We start from the raw sequence: 21317 nt of genomic DNA on the forward strand, positions 1-21317 counted from the left end.
GTTGCAAACGAGGTGACAAAAAGTAAATTTATATCCGAAGATATGCAAACAGATATTTCGACTTTAATTACAAAGATTTTTGAATGAGATAGCTACACGTGGATATATATTAACCCTCAAATATTGATGGCTTAACGACTATAATGGGAATTGGTGCTATATAAGATAATTTACATTGTTTCTTATCCATGCGATATATAATCAAATATGCTTCATATATCCAACAAAGTCGTTAAGACTTTGTCCTGAAGAGTACATTTATATTTGATGTAGTAAACAAATATTATTCATGCTGAATTATGGTAATCAAAGCTGTCTACACGCAACAATAAATATGACGAACCTGGTTTCCGTTTGAATAATTTATTATTCCTGTTACGAAACCGAAGATTGTTGCGAGTGATTATGTATATTGCTAACTGTGTGTGCCATCAATTATGATTGATAATAGAATGAAAAGTATCCTTTCTGTTTTATCTTTACATTAATTATTCATTATGTTTGCTTGACAAATAACCAAACCACCTGGCGCATGGTTAAGTAAATGTCTAAGTAACAAAACAACATTCGTACAATAGTGCGGTTGACGAATTTTGGTAAGGTTATACTTCAACAAAAAGGATGACACCAAATGTTGGATTCAAAAGGACTTATTGAATTCTAAAATCAGTATCTGAAGTATTTTTTCATGAACTGGAGGAAATATTTTTCTACAGCAGATAGGGTCTTATGTAACGAAGGTTTTTTATGTCAAAGCCTTATGATTGCCCCCTCGTAGCTATAGTTATTTAGGACTTTTGTTGACAAAAGTTATTTATCAACTATTTGTCTCGCATTAAAACCACTTCAATTTGTTTTCCTTTTCTTCCTCCTTCTTTTTGCTGCTATCGATAATCTCAACATAATAAGTCTGTAAATATTTTATTGTAAATAAAAAAAAACAGAATGCGACCCCTACCGGGTGACATGTAAAGAGAAGTACAACGAAGACACGTGTAAATAAATACAACATAATCTATGAAGGCATAATGACATACCAAGTACATTTTAATATGTAGAAACAGTTCAGTAAATTTTTAAAATATTAAGTTGTTCTTCGTAAATTGTGGTTGGTCAGCAAGGAAAGTAGATAAATTGGATGGAACTGACTGTATAATATATTCTACACTGCTCAGGATATCCAGCAGAGTTTACCCTATACTGAATATTGGCGCTGTTTGTGTATAAGCGTTTTAAAGTTAAAATAGACGGAGTAAGTTCCGCCCTTTATGTTAAAGTTTTTTGGAATCTTTGCATTTAGGTATATAATATATTCAGTACAATACTGGAATAAATACAGAGTCAAACGCCATAATTTTTATATTTTATTTTTAAATTTTATTGAATAAAAGCAAAAATTATAAATTATCGCCTTTAAACGGCCAATGAAACCGTCACACGCTGCCCGAATGTTGCTCTGCGGTATTTTGGCCCATTCCCGGCGTAGCGCTTGCTAGAGGTGATCGACACTTTGGTATTTTTTAGTGCCAATCATGCTTTCCAAAATACTCCAGGCACAATAGTCAAACGGATTGGTATTCGGAGATGCGCTGGAAATGAAGCGAGGAACCTCATTTTGTAACCATTCTTGGTTACATTTTTTTTTAAATTTTATTGAATGAAAGCAAAAAATACAAATTATGGCCTTCAAATGGTCAATGAAACTATCACACCCTGCCTGTATTTTGGCCCATTCCCGGCGAAGCGCTTGCTTGAGGTGATCTGCACTTTGGTATTTTTTAGTGCCAACCTTGCTTTCCAATAGTCCTACGCATTGGTATCCAGAGATTTTGGTGAACATTTTGCGCTGGAAAAAAAGCGAGTAACCATTCTTGGGTGCCACGTGCTGAGTGCGATGGTGCTGAGTCCTGTTGGAATGTCCAAGGTATGCGGCCAAAATGTTTGCGTGCCCAAGGTTTTAATACACCTTCCAGAATATTTTCGCGATAATATTCGGAATTTATTCTGATGCCACGGTCGATTAATACGAGCGGAGAGCGACCATCGGCTATTATGGCGGCCCTCAACATGACTGGCGCTTGAGTTCTGGTGGTCAACCGGAAGTGCACATTTTCAGCTGACCTCTTTGGCAAGTAAACACGACAATTTTTTCTTTACAAACTGCTGGACAACGAATGTTTTCTCATTGGAGAAACCCAAATTCGGCAGTTCACCACTTTCGGCCAAGCAAAGCAACTCTTCTATTGAGTTTATTTTCTTTCTGTTGCGGTGTTAGTTCTTGCACTTTTTGGAATGGCTTTACCCCGAGCTCATTTTTCAACATTTCCCGAATGGAATACTACAATATGTATAACTCACGAGCCATATTCGACCACTGTGGCGCGGGTTCCGATCAACTCGGGCTACGCTACGACACAAAAGATTTATTCACATTTAAATGCTGGAGTGCTCTAACGATAACCACTTGTGGTTTTCCATCCAAATATAAAGAAATCACACGATCTCGCTTAAATTCCATCTCAAATGACTTTTTTCTGGAAAATTCTCACAAAAATGCTTGTAAACAATATAATCAACTGTCACTAGAATAATTTTAACAGGTGTCGGACGAGTGGTTTAGAAATGACAGCAGTCTGAAGTTTGTTGTAGTTTTTCACCTCACACTGTATATGACATTTAGGACTTCAGCTCCATTCCTTCATCCAATAAAAAATTTACTATTTTTAGTAAAATTTTAGTACACATTTTAAAAATCTCCTCCATAATTCCACTGCACATACCAATATAGTGCTCAATATCAAATTGGAGAATGACAGTCCTATTCTTTCGCCGATTACTAAATTTAGTAACATTTAGTATTTTTCGTACAAATATAGAACAATTGCCACAGTATTGCCAGATACGATATGTAATCTAAATACCAAATTTCAGAATTGTATCTCTTTCCCTTCACTCAATATCAAATTAAATACTGTTTAGTACTTTTCATACATTACTAAAACCATCCCCATATCTCAATTCCTGAATATCAACAGAGACCTCAATATTAAATTTTGGGATTTCAGCTTAATTCCTTCACTAAACACCCAATTTAGTTCCACTTAATACTTTTCGGACAATTATAGTATACATTTCCGAAACCTCCTCCATATATCAAGGCTACATATGAACAGCGACCTTAATGCCAAATTTCAGATTTTAAACACTTTTTGTTCATCTAATGCAAAATTGTGCTAAATATAGTAATATTTATTATTTTTCGTGCAATTGTAGTACAAATATCCAACCCACCTATTTCATCCTGAACCAAACTGTTCCAAATTTAGTACAGTTGGCACATTTAGTACATGTTTTCAAAACTACCTTAGTATATCCAACTTTCTTCCATCCTTGATTCTAATGCCAAATCTCAAGTTTTTAGCTCCATCCGTTTACATATCATTTAAGAAGTTTAGCACCATTGTAGAAGTTAGGTATTAGGTATCCTGCACTCCATCCAAGCTCCACTTATGTATCATGCACTGCTAAATTTCACAACTCTAGCACATTCCACTTGTCCAATACAAATACCCAATTTTTAATACATTTTAGTACAACATATTATTTTAAGTAACCTTTTAGCACGAATTTCCAAAAACCCAGTCTTATCACACTCCTACGCACTAAGACTGACCCTCGTGCAAAATGTCAAGAATGTAGATTCTGCCGTTTCGTCCGGGCGTTGACTCTGACAATCATCCAGTCATTATATCCTCAGGCATGTGCCTACATATGGTATATATCAGTGCTCGCCAGCAAACCGCACATGGGAAATTCACCACACCTCGCATTTTTGTGTATAAAACTCACATCGGTTGGTAAACGCAAAACCAGATCTGTTTGCTTGTTTACCAACAATAAATTTGATGTACCTGTATGACAGTAGCTATTCTGCTTTCAATGAAGTACAAAGTCTGGTCGCTCGATTTATGCATGGGTATGCATTTGAAAAGCTTCAGCCACTAAATATTATATTTATTATTAAGACAAGTAGGCAAAGGCTATTATTACAACACTACAATGTGTTCGAAGTCCCCTTATGTACAAATCTATTTTGGAAGATTTCGGTTTTAAAATAATGTCCCTGTCCTTAACTCTCTTCTGATGCGAAATTCCGTGTCGATTAGTTTCCAATTGTTGTCTACAGAGCGACTAAAAAATTAGAAAAATTTAAATTTTGTTAGTCCATTTGAACCTCTAAGTGTACATCTTAAGATGAATAGGCTTTAATTCTGACCCTAACCCTATCCCCGTTCAAAATTTTGTGAGGATCGGACGATAATTGCGACATGCATATATTCCCTTGAAACGTACTGTTGTGGGGTGTAAAAAATTGAAAAATGTACAATTCAAAATTGTAAGTAAAATTGAAAAAATCGCATGCGATAAAAAATTTTACAAAAATTGAACAAAATATATTCACTTTTTTATTGCTATATTTTTCCGCGATTTTCTTAAATTTTATCCGTTTCTGGCAAGAGGCCATTACGAATTGATGGGAATTGTGAAAATCTGCCCAGCGGTTGTTGGCTTATAAACAGAATAAATACGATGTATTCTTTTACACACATATTATACCTACTTTGCTATATATCCGATATCTTGGCTATCAGCATTATTTTAATGGTTAGAAGTGACCTTTTAATGTATTTGTGATTTGGCTGGGACTCAAATATTCGCGGTTTGGTGGAAATTTTTATATATCCTTACATAAAAGTTAGGGTATATTTTACCTGTTAAATATTGTCCGATGGCCGCCCAATTTAGTAGGCTTCTGCCCTAAATTCTAACTCCTTGAAAATTTCCGCGTCGATTGGTTCATAATTGAAATTTTCAAGAATTTTTTCTGTTTTTGCTCCATTTCAACCCCTAAATATTGTGCAATCATCTCCAAAAACAATAGGTTCTATTCTTACCCTAACCCTACCTCCAGTTTCAATTTCGTGAGGATCGGGCCATAATTGCGACCATAATTGCTTGATTACAAATAACATGGACACACGGACATACATAGCTAGATCGACTCAGCTCGACGAGAAGATCCATATATACGGGTTGCCCATATTCGACGGACTCATCTGGCAACGCCATAACTTTTGACAGAGATGTCACATCGCTTAATGACATACCGCGTTTGACCTTACCGCGTTCAATTAAAAAATGTGAGAAGTGCGCCTTATAAGAATACCATTAAGCGTTTATACGAAACATTTTCGACTGGTAAGGCTCTTTCTAATTCGAAGAGGCCATATAAAAGTCGACCAAGGCGATCGGCCGAGAATATCGCTGCCGTACGAGCCAGTGTTGAGAGGTCCCCAAGAACATCCCAAAAACGCCATTCTCAGCAGTTGGGCAAGGCTCGGTCCACTTTACAACGGATTATTCGCATTGATTTGCATTTGTTCCCGTACAAAATTCAATTGACGCAAAGAATGTTGACTGCGGACAAGCCTCGTCGATTGAAATGGGCCCAAAGGGGCCAAAGGTCCGTCGAATATGGGAAACCCTGTACCTTCCTATGTGGGAGACCAATATTTCGAGGTGTTACATAATTTTTGGCCAAATCAAACTTATAATACTCCCAACACATAGTGTTGTAGTGTATAATTAAATGTTAACCAGCTTTGGTGTCACAACGATTAACGATAAATATTACTGTGTAGACATTATACTACACATCAAAGAACCTCAAACATATTTATCCATGCTAGTTAATCTATAACAATTGGCATATTAATCACGCCGTAATTAATTATGGTGAAATGTTCCTTTTGGGTTCTTAATATAGATAAATTTATTTAATTCCACTTAAATAAGAAGTTGAAGAAATTGGATCACCAATTCGATTTTCGATTGATTAAAAAGGGTGCAATTAACTTTTTGGTTATAAATTGTTTCAGAAATCCAAATGTTCAAGTGGACTTTGTTTTTTTGAATTTCAATAAGATTGGAAAACATAATGTATCTTGGTAGCTTACACTGCAGTTACGATTCTATTTATGACCCTTAGGCCAACTAATTATACATTTTCATTCATAATTGCAACATAAATTGTGTTTTCTTTTTTTCATTTCAACTTTAATAGATTCCCTCAGAATAAACAGCACGCCTTGCTTTCGTTGCGTCCACACCCACAAAAAAGGAAAACTTTAACCTTTTTCGGACAAAACCCTATGCGTGATAATCAATTATGATCATCAAACCTAATGAATTCTTGTGGTCAGGACAACTCATAATGATAGAAATTTATAAAAAAAAGACAAAACTATTTCAAAAACATTTCTATTTTCCCAACCCAGCGATAGACGGACGAACCACTGAAGCGAAATGAAATGAATGTGAAAATAGTTGTAGTGGACATTAGAAATATTATGGTCTTATCAGGACATTAAAGATTAGCATTACTACAGTGGCATTGTGAACGACGGCATGGACATTGTCTCTAAATGCATGGGCAGAAGGCTTTAGGGTAGGCCCTAACTATGACCATTTGTTTTTCAGACTCAACAATAACCAGCCAGCCAGCCAGAGAGCCACACAGCAGGAACAATATAACAGCCGCTGTAAAAGGCCAACACATGGCACAATGATTACGTGTAGAAATGTGTGTCATGTAAAGAAGGAGTGTGTCACTGAAGGACAATGTCCTTTTTTACGTTGTTGACTGTTTCTGTGGCATTTTATATCTTTTGTAAATGGTTATTAGCTTTACATTTCCTTTCGCATTTCAGTTGTGTGTTGGAGAGGTGGAGGGGAGGTCATTATTATTGTTGCTTACACACCCCGCAAATGGCTATCACAATTTGTATTCTCGTTTTTTTTTTCGAAATACGTGACAACGTTGACCTACACATTTGTAAAATGAAATAGGCCAGATAAAAATTAAAGTAGGAAGATAATTTAATAATGATATTAAAAAAATAAATAAATTATGAGTTTAGGACTGCTAAAATTTTACTTTTTTTACACAAATGACAAACTAATAGCCCAAGGAAAATTTTGTAGATTTTTATTGTACTAATTATAGTTTCTCCAAAAGAAGTCGATCATTAAAAAACGCGTTTTATTAACCTTATCTCTTAATGGGGAAAGATAGGCCTGAAAGGTGGGCCTGAATTCATTTATTTTTCTACAAAAATATATTTTCTGGCATAAATCACTCAGTTCATCTATAAATTTGCCCATTGTTCTAGAATATGTAATAGAGATGTAAACAGTATAATTAAACCAAAAAATACCGACGTGTTCAATGTTGCCTTGTACGTGTGTCCCAAAAATATATTTCTATGCGCCACGTTGGGAAAAGTAGTATATGGAAGCGTGAAAACAAAGAAAATTGTTACAATGTTAATACCTATTATTTGTGTACCTTTGCTTTTGGGATATTTTTCTATGTAAACAAAAATATACTTGGGCACATTTATTTAGTTAACAAATAATCGTATTTGGCCTCCTTACACGTCACACAATGTGACCTTATGACCAAAAAATAGACCTATGAAGACGTTTTGTCACAACAGGGTAATTTTATGGTGTCAATTAAGTATGCCGGATGGCCTTCAGAAAAATTTATTTAGAAGCAGTCGCTTGAAGGTAAACGTTTTCAAAAGAAAAGTGCTCAGCTCAGTTATCTGGATTTTATGAAAGATTTTATAAGGCTTATAAGCAAAGTCTTTAGGAATATTTAAAAGACCTTCTGAAAGGGGAATATTTTCCACTTTCAACATTTTATCCAGAGATTGATAGTCAAAAGATTAATTCATAATGTTTGATTTGGGTTTTGCTAAAAGAATTGTATGAAAAAAAAAATAAAAAACAATTAAGCAAAGCCTTTAGTCAGACGTGACCAAAAATTGTATACCCTGCAACATATCCATTTTCGACATCCCCATATATACTACATAATAAAAGCAAATGCTGAACTTAATTTCCACTCTTTTTGAATAATCATCATAGATCTGGATCCAATGTTTTCCAAAATATGTTCCTACTATGTCAAATACCAAATTAGTTTTTTAAACTTTTGATCCATTGTAAACCCTAAATTTAAAATAAATTTCGTGCAAAAGCATTTTGGTGAGAATTTTCTAGAAGAAAGTTATTCGTGATGGAATTCAAGCATGGTAGTGATATTTCTTTATATCTTGATACTGGCAGCGTAGCCCGGTGTCAAGGAAGTAGACAGAAGAGAACAACAACATCAGCAGAAATGGCTCGAAAAATAAAGAAACGACTTGATCGAAACCCGGGTCGTAGTGGCCGAAAAATGACTCGTGAGCTGAACATATCGCAATATTCCATTGGAAAATATTGAAAAATTGAAATATGGAAAATTGAAATTCAAAAAAGTGCAAGTAATTGCACCGCAACAGAAAGAAAATAGACTCAAAAGAGCTAAAGAGTAGCTTCGCTTGGCCGAAATTGGTGAACTGCGGAATTTGGTTTTCTCCGATGAGAAAGCATTCGTTGTCCAGCAGTAAACAAACAAAATGATCATGTTTAGTTGCCACCAGAACTCGCCATAACAGCCGATGGTCGCTCTCCGCTCGTATTAATCGATCGTGCCATCAGAATAAATGACGAATGTTATCGCGAAAATATTCTGGAGGGTGTATTAAAGCCTTGGGCACGCAAACATTTTGCCCGCAGACCTTGAACATTCCAACAGCACTCAGCACCATCGCACTCAGCACCATCGCACTCAGCACGCGCCACCCAAGAATGGTTACAAAATGAGGTTCATCGCTTCATTTCCTATATACAATGGCCACCAAAATATCCGGATACCAATCCGTTGGACTATTGTGTCTGGAGTATTTTGGAAGGCAAGGTTGGCACTAAAAATACCAAAGTGTCGATCACCTCAAGCAAGCGGGAATGGGCCAATATAACGCAGAGCAACTTTCGAACAGCGTGGGACGGTTTATTTGGCCGTTTGAAGGCCATAATTCGTGCCAAAGATGACCAATTGGAACAAATCTAAACTTATTCGAAAATCTGATGCTATTTCCAACATTTTTGCTTCCATTCAATAAAATTTAAAAAAAAAAAATGTAAAAAGGAGGGCGTTTGACTTTGTTGCAGTTTTTTATCTCACCCTGTAGATTTTATTATTTTATGCCAAGAGGGCATTCTGAATTGACAAAATTTGTCAAAATTGGTCCCACCATTTTTGAGTTATAAGCATTCTAACTAACATCCCCTTCCTTTGTATATACATATTGTATATAGGGTTGCCCATATTCGACGGTCCCATGACTCTTTGGGCCCATTCCAATCGATGAGGCTTGTCCGCAGGCAACATTCTTTGCGTCAATTGAATTTTGTACGGGAACAAATGCAAATCAATGCGAATAATCCGTTGTAAAGTGGACCGAGCCATGCCCAACTGCTGAGAACGGCGTTTTTGGGATGTTCTTGGGGACCTCTCAACACTGGCTCGTACGGCAGCGATATTCTCGGCCGATCGCCTTGGTCGACTTTTACATGGCCTCTTCGGATTAGAAAGAGCCTTACCAGTCGAAAATTTTTCGTATAAACGCTTAATGGTGTTCTTAGAAGGCGCACTTCTCACATTTTTTAATGTTTTAAAAGCACGTTGAGTTTTCACAATTGACTTCTTCTGTTGAATGTAAATTTCAACTCTTTCGCGTGGAGTGTAATGGTTCATGGTAAAAATGTGCTTGGACTGACGCTTCAAACACGGTATGTCATTAAACGATGTGACATCTCCTGCAAAAGTTATGGCGTTGCCAGATGGGTCCGTCGAATACGGACAACCCTGTATCTCGCTATATATATCCAATATATTTACTATTGGCATCTACGTAACGGTCTGAATTGACCTTTTCGTATATTTGTAATTTCGCCGGAATTAAATTAAATTAAACGTTTTAATGTAAAATTTGACTTTTATTTAATACAAATGTTATGGTCTATTTAACCCACTAAATATAACCCGTTTATTAATTGGGTTAGACTCCTACCCAGCTCTAAGCAATAGCCCCAGTTAACTTCCGCGTATATTGTTCCATCGACTTGTAGAGCAATTACAAACAGAAACATTTTCCGTTTTTAGTCCATTTCATCCCCTAAATATTATTTGATCATCTCCAAAAGCAATAGGGTTTTATTCTGACCATAACCTCATCTCCATGCAAAATTTCGTGAGGATCGGGCCATAATTGCGACTTCTAGCGTGATTATAAATAACATGGACAAACGAAGGACGGACGTACATTGCTAAACTATTTCAACATCTCCAAACATAAACCCAAGAATTCAACCAACCTTAGAAATTTCAGAATTTCATTCACTTCACCCAATGCCAAATTTAGGAACTGTATATCCAAAACATTTTATATCTCTCCATCCTAGACTCCAAAAACGAATCAAAATTAGTAGCATTTAGTATTTTTGAACAATTTTGGTAGGGATTTGCCAAAACACTACCAGATACCAACAGAAAACTCAATATCAAATTTCGGAATCTCAACTCTATCCCTTCACCCAGTACTCAATTTAGTACAAATTAGTACTTTTCGAAAAATACAAAGATTTAAAACTATTTAATACTTTTCGAACAGTGTCCTTAGAAACAAATTTCAGGATTTCATCTTTGCAAATTTCTCTCCATTGGCAAATTTAGGCCAATTATAGTACGCGTATCCAGTCAGCAACAGTGACATCCATCAAATCTATTCTTTCACCCAATACGAAATATTGTACCACTTACTACATTTCGTACAATTACAGCACACATTTCCAAATCCACCTTAATGTCTAAATTGCAGATAATAACAAAGAACTCAATATCACATTTGAAGATACAAGCCGTATTCCTTCACCCAGTGCACATATAGTGCACATTTCCGAAACCACCGTCATATGTCCAGGCTACACATAAACAGCGACCCTAATATCAAATTTGAGATTTCAAGCACTATCTGTTCACTCAATACCAAATTGTACCAAATATAGTACTATTTAGTATTTTTCGTGTTTCGCGATTGTACCTCTGCCGCTAGTCGCTGAATATACAGGCACGACATTATGTGGGGTCGAATTTACTACTACACTATAACATTCATCCATTTTTCTCCCAATTTCCGAATTTTCGGAATTCCAGTCTTACCCGTTTGTATTTAGTACCAGTACCCCCTTTGTTGGAATTTCCAAAAATATATAATTTAATAAAACAGGATTTATACTCCAGATATGTCTGTGAGTGCAATTTACATTATTTACAATCTTCATGACATAAATAAAAAATTACTCATGAGTAATGCCCAATTTGGTTTGTAATACCCTCATTTTCGAATAAATATAATCCCAATCAACATAAGCTCCAATCAGATGACGTTTGTTATCCGGAGTGTCCTCAAAGGCCGTACGTCCGTGCAGCATTCGTCGATTGTTGAACACAAATACATCGCCGGGATGTGTTTTGAATTGCACCGCAGTTTCATTGGCAATTTCTATAAATTTATTGTAGGCCTCATACCACAAATCGACCGCTTCCAGTGGCACACTGAAGTGGCTATCTCTTTTGATGGTATTGAAATTGATGCGATGATAACGGCCATCAACATCCAAACTGAAAAATAAATTTAAAAATTAATAATAATATTTAAATTTTGACATCAAAAGAGTGTTACTCACTTTATGACTGGTTCTCTCCAAATATTATGATATTCTATATCTCCATCTTTACCAATATCATGCCAGTCGACCGGTGTTTTAAGCAATGACTCATAGTATTTCGGATAATGTTGTCGGATTTGATCGGCAACATAAAAACCATCTGTTAATGTATTTTCTCCACCCTTCGCCGACTGAACTAGACAATGTAAAATATGAATACCGGCTATATTTTCATAATAGGGTACATCAATGTGCAGCGGCAGTGGTACCATAAGATAGGCATAGTTGCTAGGATTTTCCTTAGATTTTATCTCAAATTGTTCACTGCAAATATTCGAATTAAACATTTGTCGTAAAGATTTATATTAGTTACAAAGGCTGTTTACCCATATGCAGTTTTCTTTATTATTCCAATGCGATTTCCCAGCTGTTGAGCAACCGTTGTATCATGCGGAGCATTTTTTACAATATTGACACCGTAAATGGCCAGGGAACGAATCCAGTTATACAGCTCTAAAATGTTAAAAATTTAATATTTTTGACAATGCTTAATGCAATAAATAATTGTCTATTAAAATGTGATAATATTTATTGTGATGGGAATAAGCGAAAAGAATAATTAAAGAAAATATTATACAAAACGATTATTGAGTGCAGTTGCAATTCTGATTCCTGGTCCATATTAGAATTAGAATAATTGATCTGTATCAGCAGACCACAAACACAAGCATGTTTGAAGTTCTCAGGAAGACCTTCTAAAAAGCTTTACATTCATATTTAAAACATATTTTTTAAAAAAGTGAATATGCAAAAAGTATAGAAGGTCATGAAATATAAACCGTTGCAAAGCCTCAGAATATAAACTTGAAAAATCTCTAAAAAGTGTTCATGACCTTAAAACAAAACAAGTAAGCAAAGGCTATAGTCGTGCGGGGCGACCATGTGATACCCTACAACACTACAATGTTAGAAGCCCCCTATGTCCAAATCCATTTTGGAATGTTTCGCTTTTTAAATTATGTCACGGAGCACTGCCCAGATATTACCCTCAGCATTTTGAACAGAGACATTAGCCGTTGTGCTCTTATTTGTTGTGGACCATTTTAAAGCTAAATGTAATCCAATGGTCAACCAAAATTCTAGAATATTCCCCGTCCATAACTCTCTTCTCAGGCGTGTCGATTGGCTTCAATTGTGTGATCAGGAAATTTTTTCTATTTTTGGTCCAATTAAACCCCTAAACATATTGCGGACATCTTTGGATGTTGAGGATCAGACGATAATTGCAGATTGTATATAATAACCAAAACCTGTGTTATAAGGTGAAAAAATATTACAAAATATACAATTCAATATTATAAGTCAAAATGAAAAAATCGCATGCGATAAAATTTATAAAAAATAAAAAATTGTCAATAAATACTACAAAATCTATAAAAACACCATTATTAGCAAATTTTAATGCTGTTTTTTTTAGATTTTATTCTTTCATGCAAAGAGGGCCTCCTGAATTGACAAAATTTGTCAAAATCGGTCCAGCCATTCTTGAGATATAAGCGTTCTAGCTAACATCCCCTTCCTTTGTATATATGTATTTTATATATATATCGCTATATATATCCGATATATTTACCATCGGCATCTACGTAACGGTCAGATTGACCTGGTCGTCTATTTGTGATTTCGTCGGGGTTAAAAATATTCGCCGTTTAATAGAAAATTTGAAGTTTATTTAACAGAAATGTTATAGTCTATTTCACCCACGAAATATTACCCGATGACCACCAAAATTGGAAGGCTTCTGCCAAGCCTGAAGATCTAGTCCCATGCTAACTTCCTCGTCGATTGGTCCAAAAGTGTGCCCTGTAGAGCAACTGCAAAATCAGGATTTTCTTCAGTTTTTGGTCCATTTCAACCCCTAAATATTATGCGATCATCTCCAAAAAAATAGGGTTCTATTCTGACCATATCCCCATTTTAAATTTCGTGAAGATCGAGCCATAATTACGACCTGTACAGTGATTACAAATTAACATGGACAGACGGACATACATAGCTAGATCGACTCAGCTCGGCGAGATAGAAAGATCCATATGTACAACCAATATTTCGAGGTGTTACATAATTTTTGGCCCAATCGAACTTATAATACCCCCAACACATTCAAAAGCGATTAAAATAAAACTAAGGTATTCAAACGTGCATTTTTACGAAGTTCAAACGTGAATGTCCAACTAATCTTTTTCTTTAAGGCCGATCTACAGTTTACAGCTAACGACCGATTACAATAGGAAAGAGTTTAGAAAGCGGTAGAAATTCATTTCATTCACTGGACAACGAGCAATCTGTGGTGCGAAAATAAAAACAAGATTGAGAACCCTAAAAAACATTGTACTGAGAACCCCAACAAGGTTTTGGGTTCCAGACCTAAACTCCTTTAACCTTACACAAAGGTACTCACTATTTTGAGTTATACAGGGTGAGATCAAAAAAACTGCAAGAAAGACAAAAACCATAATTTTTAAATTTTATTAATTTAAAGTAAAAATGTCGGAAATAGCATCAAATTTTAGAAGAAGTTTAGGTTTGTTCGAATTGGTCACCTTTGGCAAGAAATTTGGCCTTCATACGGCCAATGAAACGGTCACACGCTGCTCGAATGTTGCTCTGCGGTATTTTGTCCCATTCCCGGCTAAGCGCTTGCTTGAGGTGATCGACACTTCGGTATTTTTTCGTACCAACCTTGCTTTCCAAAATATTCCAGACACAATAGTCAAACGGATTGGTATCCAGAGATTTTGGTGGCTATTGTGCGCTGGAAATGTAGCGAGGAACCTTGATCGCCAGTTACGGCGGCCCACACCATCACCATGGCCTGCGCTGACCTCTTTGTCAAGTAAACACGATAATTTTGTTTGTTTACAAACTGCTGGTCAACGAATGTTTTCTCATCGGAGAAAACCATAGTTTTTATACCCTACACCACATAGTGGTAAGTGTATTATGTCTTTGTGCATTTGTTTGTAACATGGAGAAGGAAACGAGATAGACCCATAGTTACTTTTGAGAACCCTCATAGAATCACTTTCTGAGTCGATTTATGCATGTCAGTCCGTCTGTCCGTACGTCCGTCCGTCCGTCCGTCCGTCCGTCCGTCTGTCCATGTATTCTTGTGAACAAAATGCAGGTCGCATTTATTATCCGATTGAGATGAAATTTTCCAAACAATATTTTTTTGACCCAAGGACGACCCTATTGAAATTGGTGAGAATCGGATCAAATTTAGATATAGCTCCCATATATATCTTCATCCGATTTCGGGTTAAATGTGCACCAAATGTCCACTATCAGTCCAAATTACCTGAATTTTGGCACACCCAACCGAGTTCGTCCTAGAAGCAAGTATATCAAATTTGGCTGCCATATATATCTTTCAACCGATTTGATCTTTAAGTCCCCCACATTCCTACTATGCACTCCACAACCATGATATTTGGTACCAGGTATTAGATGGAGCACAGAAATAGCTGTTTTAAATTTTATCGAAATCGGTTCAGATTTGGATATAGCTCCCATATATATCTTCATCCGATTTCGGGTTAATTGTGCACCAAATGGCCGATATAAGTCCAAATAGACTGAATTTTGGCACATGTGACCGAGATTAGCCCTAAAGCAAATACAACAGATTTGGAGAAAATCGGTTCAGAAACAGCTATAGCTCCCATATATATCTTCATCCGATTTCGGGTTAAATGTACACCAAATGTCCACTATCAGTCCAAATTACCTGAATTTTGGCACACCCAACCGAGTTCGGCCTAGAAGCAAGTATATCAAATTTGGAGAAAATCGGTTCAGATATAGCTATAGCTCCCATATATATCTTTCATCCGATTTGGTGTTTAAGCCTCTCACATTCGTAATATGCACTCCACAAGAATGATATTTGGTACCAGATATAAGATACAGCCCAGAAATAGCTGTTTGTAATTTTATCGAAATCGGTTCAGATTTGGATATAGCTCCCATATATATCTTCATCCGATTTCGGGTTAATTGTGCACCAAATGGCCGATATAAGTCCAAATGGACTGAATTTTAGTACATCGACCAAATACTTCTAGGCTGTATTTGGTCGATGTACTAAAATTCAGTCCATTTGGACTTATATCAAGTATATCAAATTTAGTGAAAATCGGTTCAGATATAGATATAGCAACCATATATATGTTTCATCCGATTTAAAGTTTTAGTCCCATACATTCGTAATATTCACTCCACAACCGTGATATTTGGTACCAGGTATTAGATGGAGCACAGGAATAGCTGTTTTAAATTTTATCGAAATCGGTTCAGATTTGGATATAGCTCTCATATATATCTTCATCCGATTTCGGGTTAAATGTGCACTAAATGGTCAATATCAGCCCAAATCACCAGTCTAGAAGCTAATACGTAAAATTTGGAGAAACCCGGTTCAGAGATAGCTATAGTTCGTAAAATGCACGATAGAATTAGATAGATTTTGATTTTGTACCAAATATCTCATAGAGCTCTGAAATGCCCTGTATAAACCTTTTTACGAGAGCTCTACTAAATATGCATAGTGGTGTAGGGTATCATATAGTCGGCCCCGCCCGACTTTTGAGCTTTCCTTACTGGTTTCATCTCACCCTGTATAGCTATAGCTTCGATATATATTGTTTATCTGATTTGTTATTTTTGTCTTCTACAGCCTTAATATGCACCCCGAAACAACGATATTGGGCGAAATATACCAAATACAGCTCAGAAATGCCTTTGCATTTACTCAATTTCAAGTATTTTTTGTGCAATAAACGGTTAATATATGCCCTAATTGTATAGATTTTAGTACATACAAATGAACTCATCCTGGAAGAAATTGTACCAATTTTGGTGAACATCGGTTAGTACATAGCTATAGGTCCCATATACATGTTTCATTCTATTTTGTATTTAAGTCCCGCACATCCGTAAAGTGCTCCTACAACTACGATATTTGGTCCCAGCTATCAGATACAGAATAGAGGTACCTCTGCTTAAGTGTATGAATCGGTTCAGATTTGGATATAGATTCCATATGTATCTTCATCCAATTTTATGTTTATTGTGCACAAAAAATTTAATATCAGCTTAAATAGGATTGGTTTTGATGAATATCGGTTCATTCCGTCATATTTAGTAAGAGGGGATATACTTCCAAATATATGTTTCTTTCGGCTTTATGTCCATAATATACATTTAAAACGATAAATATTCCCCATTAAAACGTTTATTTGGAATGAGTAGCTCTACTAAATATGGGTAGCTCTACTAAATATGGGTAGATCTCATAAAGTCGGTCCCGCCCTAATTTGGGTCATTCTTTATTGATTTGTTTTGCTCAACTCTCACTATGCTATCAGAAAGAAAATATTTGCCGGATTGTAGTGCAATGATCTTCGACAGGTTTCGTTACACAACTAAAATTTTCCTAGGTAATTAAGGTCCATGAATATTGGTATAACATATTTTAAACTACTCCCTATCATTGCATTTTCTTCACATGTTCCATTAGTTTGCAAAAGAAGATATTGCAAAATATTTGTTAGCTATACACAATGTGTTGCTATACGATTATGTAGTTAATTGCATTTCACCACGAAGTTTTATTGTCCGTTTTTGTTGTTGGTATTGCCATAAACATGGATTAAGAAGATTACTCCCACGCCGAATGTATTCTCGCATGCACAACTTGCACAAATTCAAAATATAAAAACTGAAGCGATGATCAGTATTGTTTTTGTGTTTCCGAATATAAACGGAACAGACAACACACACACTCACACAACGTTATCCTCAACTGTAACCAAGTTTTTTTTTTTTTGCCCCGGCTTGACCTTACCTGTATCATCGCCAATAATCTTTTGAAAATCGTAAATTTTCAATACATCGGCAAATTCCTGTTTGCCCCAAACGACTTCCTTTGGCTTATAGACACTCTCGATGTACGCTTTTCGCTGTTCCGGAGAAAAGTCGCGTTTTCGCAGCCACTGCAAATCGTATTCGGATTTATGGGCATCTTGCCAATCTATGATTATTGCATTCTTTTCGGCATTGGCAACGACTCGGGCTGCACGAGCTGCAATGTTGTTGCAAGGCTCCCAATTGGTTTTACGGCTCTTGGTCGTGCCATGAAAGCACTCGCTGCACTGGCAATTGTCTCGCAGCCATACAATGGGAAATTTCATGGAACGCTCCTGCGAATTGCTCTTTTTTGTGTCTTCCTCCACGACCAGCACCCGGCCATCGTTTATCAGCTGTGTTCCCAATAAACGGTTTAGGGTATTTGCGAAACAATTGCCAGACAAAAGCAATTTTGTTGAGGCACTGCGATTTGTATAATTGAAATTTGCTTTGAATTGTCGCCAGAGCATGTTGAGGCGTGAGAGATTTCCGAATAAAACTGATACACTCAATTATCGTGTGTGCGAAGGGGGCAGCAACACCAGCACCACTGCTGCCGCTGAAATACCCTAGTAATGCCCAGCAAGTTGGATTAAATGTTGGAATTATCGGTTAGTTGTCGATTGCATGTCAGCTGTTTAAATGGCGTACACCATAACAACACAATATCAGCCGCAACAGCAGAAGTACGGCTGATAAGGCGTGATAAGCTTGCTTTAATTGTCGACAAATGTTAAAAATTGTATTCCATTGATAACGGCTGTATAAAGTGTATTATTCTGCCATTCTATCATCATACGATTGGGGGAATATGTTTGTGATTGCGAGCACTTCAGTTATCACAATTTGACAAATTATGAATAAATCATTTGATTGAAAACAACTAGGTAAAGGTCAGGGTGGGCGGTGCCGATTATTGGATAGGCTAAGTCACACTATGTTGCGAGTTCATATTAACGGTGGCCAAAAATAGAAGGAGTTGGCAGGGGTGGATGAATTTTGGTACAAATACTTATTGTTAGCTCACAATATCGAGGACCAAAGACTGGAACACTAGGAACACGTTTTTGTATATACCCCATATAACGGTACCTCCCGATATTCGTTATTTCTTCGATTTTAGTCACGTTTTCTAATGGAATTTTTTCAAATTTCGGTATTTGGAGTTCGTAATGGGTTTTATATCCTGTGACAGAACTTTGTCTATATAGGTCCACATTTTGATGTAGGGCCCATATAACTGTACCTCACGATTTTCGGTATTCTGATGATTTTAGCAACATTTTCCAGTAGAATTGTCTCAAAATAGTTACTTGGACCTTAAAAACAAATACTTAATTCAGTAGCAAAAATTGCACACCTAGGTCTACGTTTTCATATAGCCCCCATATATACAATAACCTGCCAAAGAAAGTAGAACTCATAACGAATTCTAAATACCGAACTTGAAACAATATTACTAGGAAATGTGGCTTAAATCGACAAATCATCGAATATTGATTTGTCGATTTAAGCCACATTTCCTAGTAATATTGTTTCAAGTTCGGTATTTAGAATTCGTTATGAGTTCTACTTTCTTTGGCAGGTTATTGTATATAAAGGGTAAGATGAAAAAAGTGCAACCAACTTCAAACTGCTGTCATTTTTATGGCCCTCGTCTGACAGCTGTTAAAATTATTCCGGTGACAGCTCATTATTTTGTTTACAAGCGTACCAAAGCATTTTTGGTGAGAATTTTCCAAAAAAAAATATTTTTGATGGAATTCAAGCGCGATATTCTGATTTCTTTATAATTGACTGGAAAACCACAAGTAGTTATCGTTAGAGCACTCCAGCATTTAAATGTGAATTAATCTTTTGTGTCTCGTACCATCGCTCGTTACCGTGACACTGGTAGCGTACGACGTCGAGGAAGTGGACGGAAGAAAACAGCACAGCTACATCAGCAGAAATGGTTCGAAAAGTAAAGAATCGACTTGGTCGAAACCCGCGTCGCAGTGGCCAAGAGACGGCTCGTGAGCTGAAAATATCGCAATATTCCATTCGAAAAATATTGAAAAATGAGCTCGGGGAAAACCCATTGTTATTCCAAAAAGTTCAGAACAGAAAGAAAATAGACTCAAAAGAGCTAAAGAATTGCTTCGCTTGACCGAAATTGGCGAACTGCAGAATTTGGTTTTCCCCGATGAGAAAACATTCGTTGTCCAGCAGTTCGTAAACAAACATAATGATCGTGTTTACTTGCCAAAGAGGTCAGCTGAAAATGTGCATCTTCAGTTGGCCACCAGAAATCAAGCGCCGGCCATGGTGATGGTGTTGGCCGCCATAACCGATGGTTGCTCTCCGCTCGAATTAATCGACCGTGGCATCAGAACAAATGCCGAATATTATCGCCAAGATATTGCGGAGAGTGTATTAAAACCTTGGGCACTCAAACATTTTGGCCGCAGACCTTGGATATTCCTACAGGACTCTGCACCATCGCACTCAGCACGCGCCACCCAAGAATGGTTACAAAATGAGTTTCCTCACTTTATTTCCAGCGCACAATAGTCACCAAAATCTCCGGATACCAATTCACTGGACTCTTGTGTCTGGAGTATTTAGGAAATAAGGTTTGGCACTAAAAAATACCAAAGCAATCGATCACCTCAAGCAAACGATTCGACGGGAATGAGCCAAAATACAGCAACATTCGGGCAGCGTGTGACGGTTTCATTGGCAGTTTAGAGGCCATAATTCGTGCCAAAGGTGACCAAATCAAAACACATTCTAAAATTTGATGCTATTTCCGACATTTTTCGCTTTCATTCAATACAATTAAAAAAGACCAGTAAGGAAAGCTCAAAAGTCGGGCGGGGCCGACTATATGATACCCTACACCACTATGCATATTTAGTACAGCTCTCGTAAAAAGGTTTATACAGGGCATTTCAGAGCTCTATGAGATATTTGGTACAAAATCAAAATCTATCTAATTCTATCGTGCGTTTTATGAAATATAGCTATCTCTGAACCGGGTTTCTCCAAATATGACGTATTAGCTTCTAGACTGAATTCGGTCTTATGTACGAAAATTCAGGTGATTTGGGCTGATATTGGCCATTTGATGCACAATTAACACGAAATCGGATGAAGATATATATAGGAGCATATCCAAATCGGAACAGATTTTAATAAAATTAAAATCAACTATTCCTGTGCTCCGTCTAATACCTGGTGCCAAATATCACGGTTGTGGAGTGTATATTATGAATGTGAGGGACTTAAAGACCAAATCGGATGAAATATATATATGGGAGCTATAGCTATATCTGAACCGATTTTTACTAAAATTGGTGTACTTGCTTCTAAGCTGGTTTCGGTCGGATTTACCAAAATTGATGCTATTACGGCCATTTGGTGGTAAATCACCCGAAATCGGATGAAGATATATATGGGAGCTATATCCAAATCTGAACCGATTTCGATAAAATTTAAAACAGTTATTTCTGTGCTCCATCTAATACCTGGTACCAAATATGACGGTTGTGGAGTGCATAGTAGGAATGTGAGGGACTTAAAGATCAAATCGGATGAAAGATATATATGGGAGCTATAGCTATATCTGAACCGATTTTCTCCAAATTTGACATACTTGCTTCTAGGCCGAACTCGGTTGGGTG

General features: G+C 36.6%; 2 protein-coding genes across 3 annotated transcripts in view; both read right to left on the bottom strand.

The window, feature by feature from the left end:
• LOC131804446 (uncharacterized) overlaps positions 1 to 21317 on the bottom strand; it is a 593503-nt gene that overhangs the window by 244691 nt on the left and 327495 nt on the right. The window lies entirely within an intron of this gene.
• LOC101891259 (gamma-butyrobetaine dioxygenase) lies at positions 11228 to 18275 on the bottom strand. The gene is made up of 4 exons (XM_005192156.4): positions 17591 to 18275; positions 12069 to 12195; positions 11701 to 12006; positions 11228 to 11635 (listed from the first exon to the last, which is right to left on the bottom strand). The coding sequence occupies exons 1-4, from the start codon at positions 18120 to 18122 to the stop codon at positions 11311 to 11313; spliced, it is 1290 nt and encodes a 429-aa protein (XP_005192213.1). The 5' UTR covers positions 18123 to 18275; the 3' UTR covers positions 11228 to 11310.

Source organism: Musca domestica, unplaced genomic scaffold, assembly GCF_030504385.1.
Source record: "Musca domestica strain aabys unplaced genomic scaffold, Musca_domestica.polishedcontigs.V.1.1 44, whole genome shotgun sequence".
Lineage (NCBI taxonomy): Eukaryota > Metazoa > Arthropoda > Insecta > Diptera > Muscidae > Musca > Musca domestica.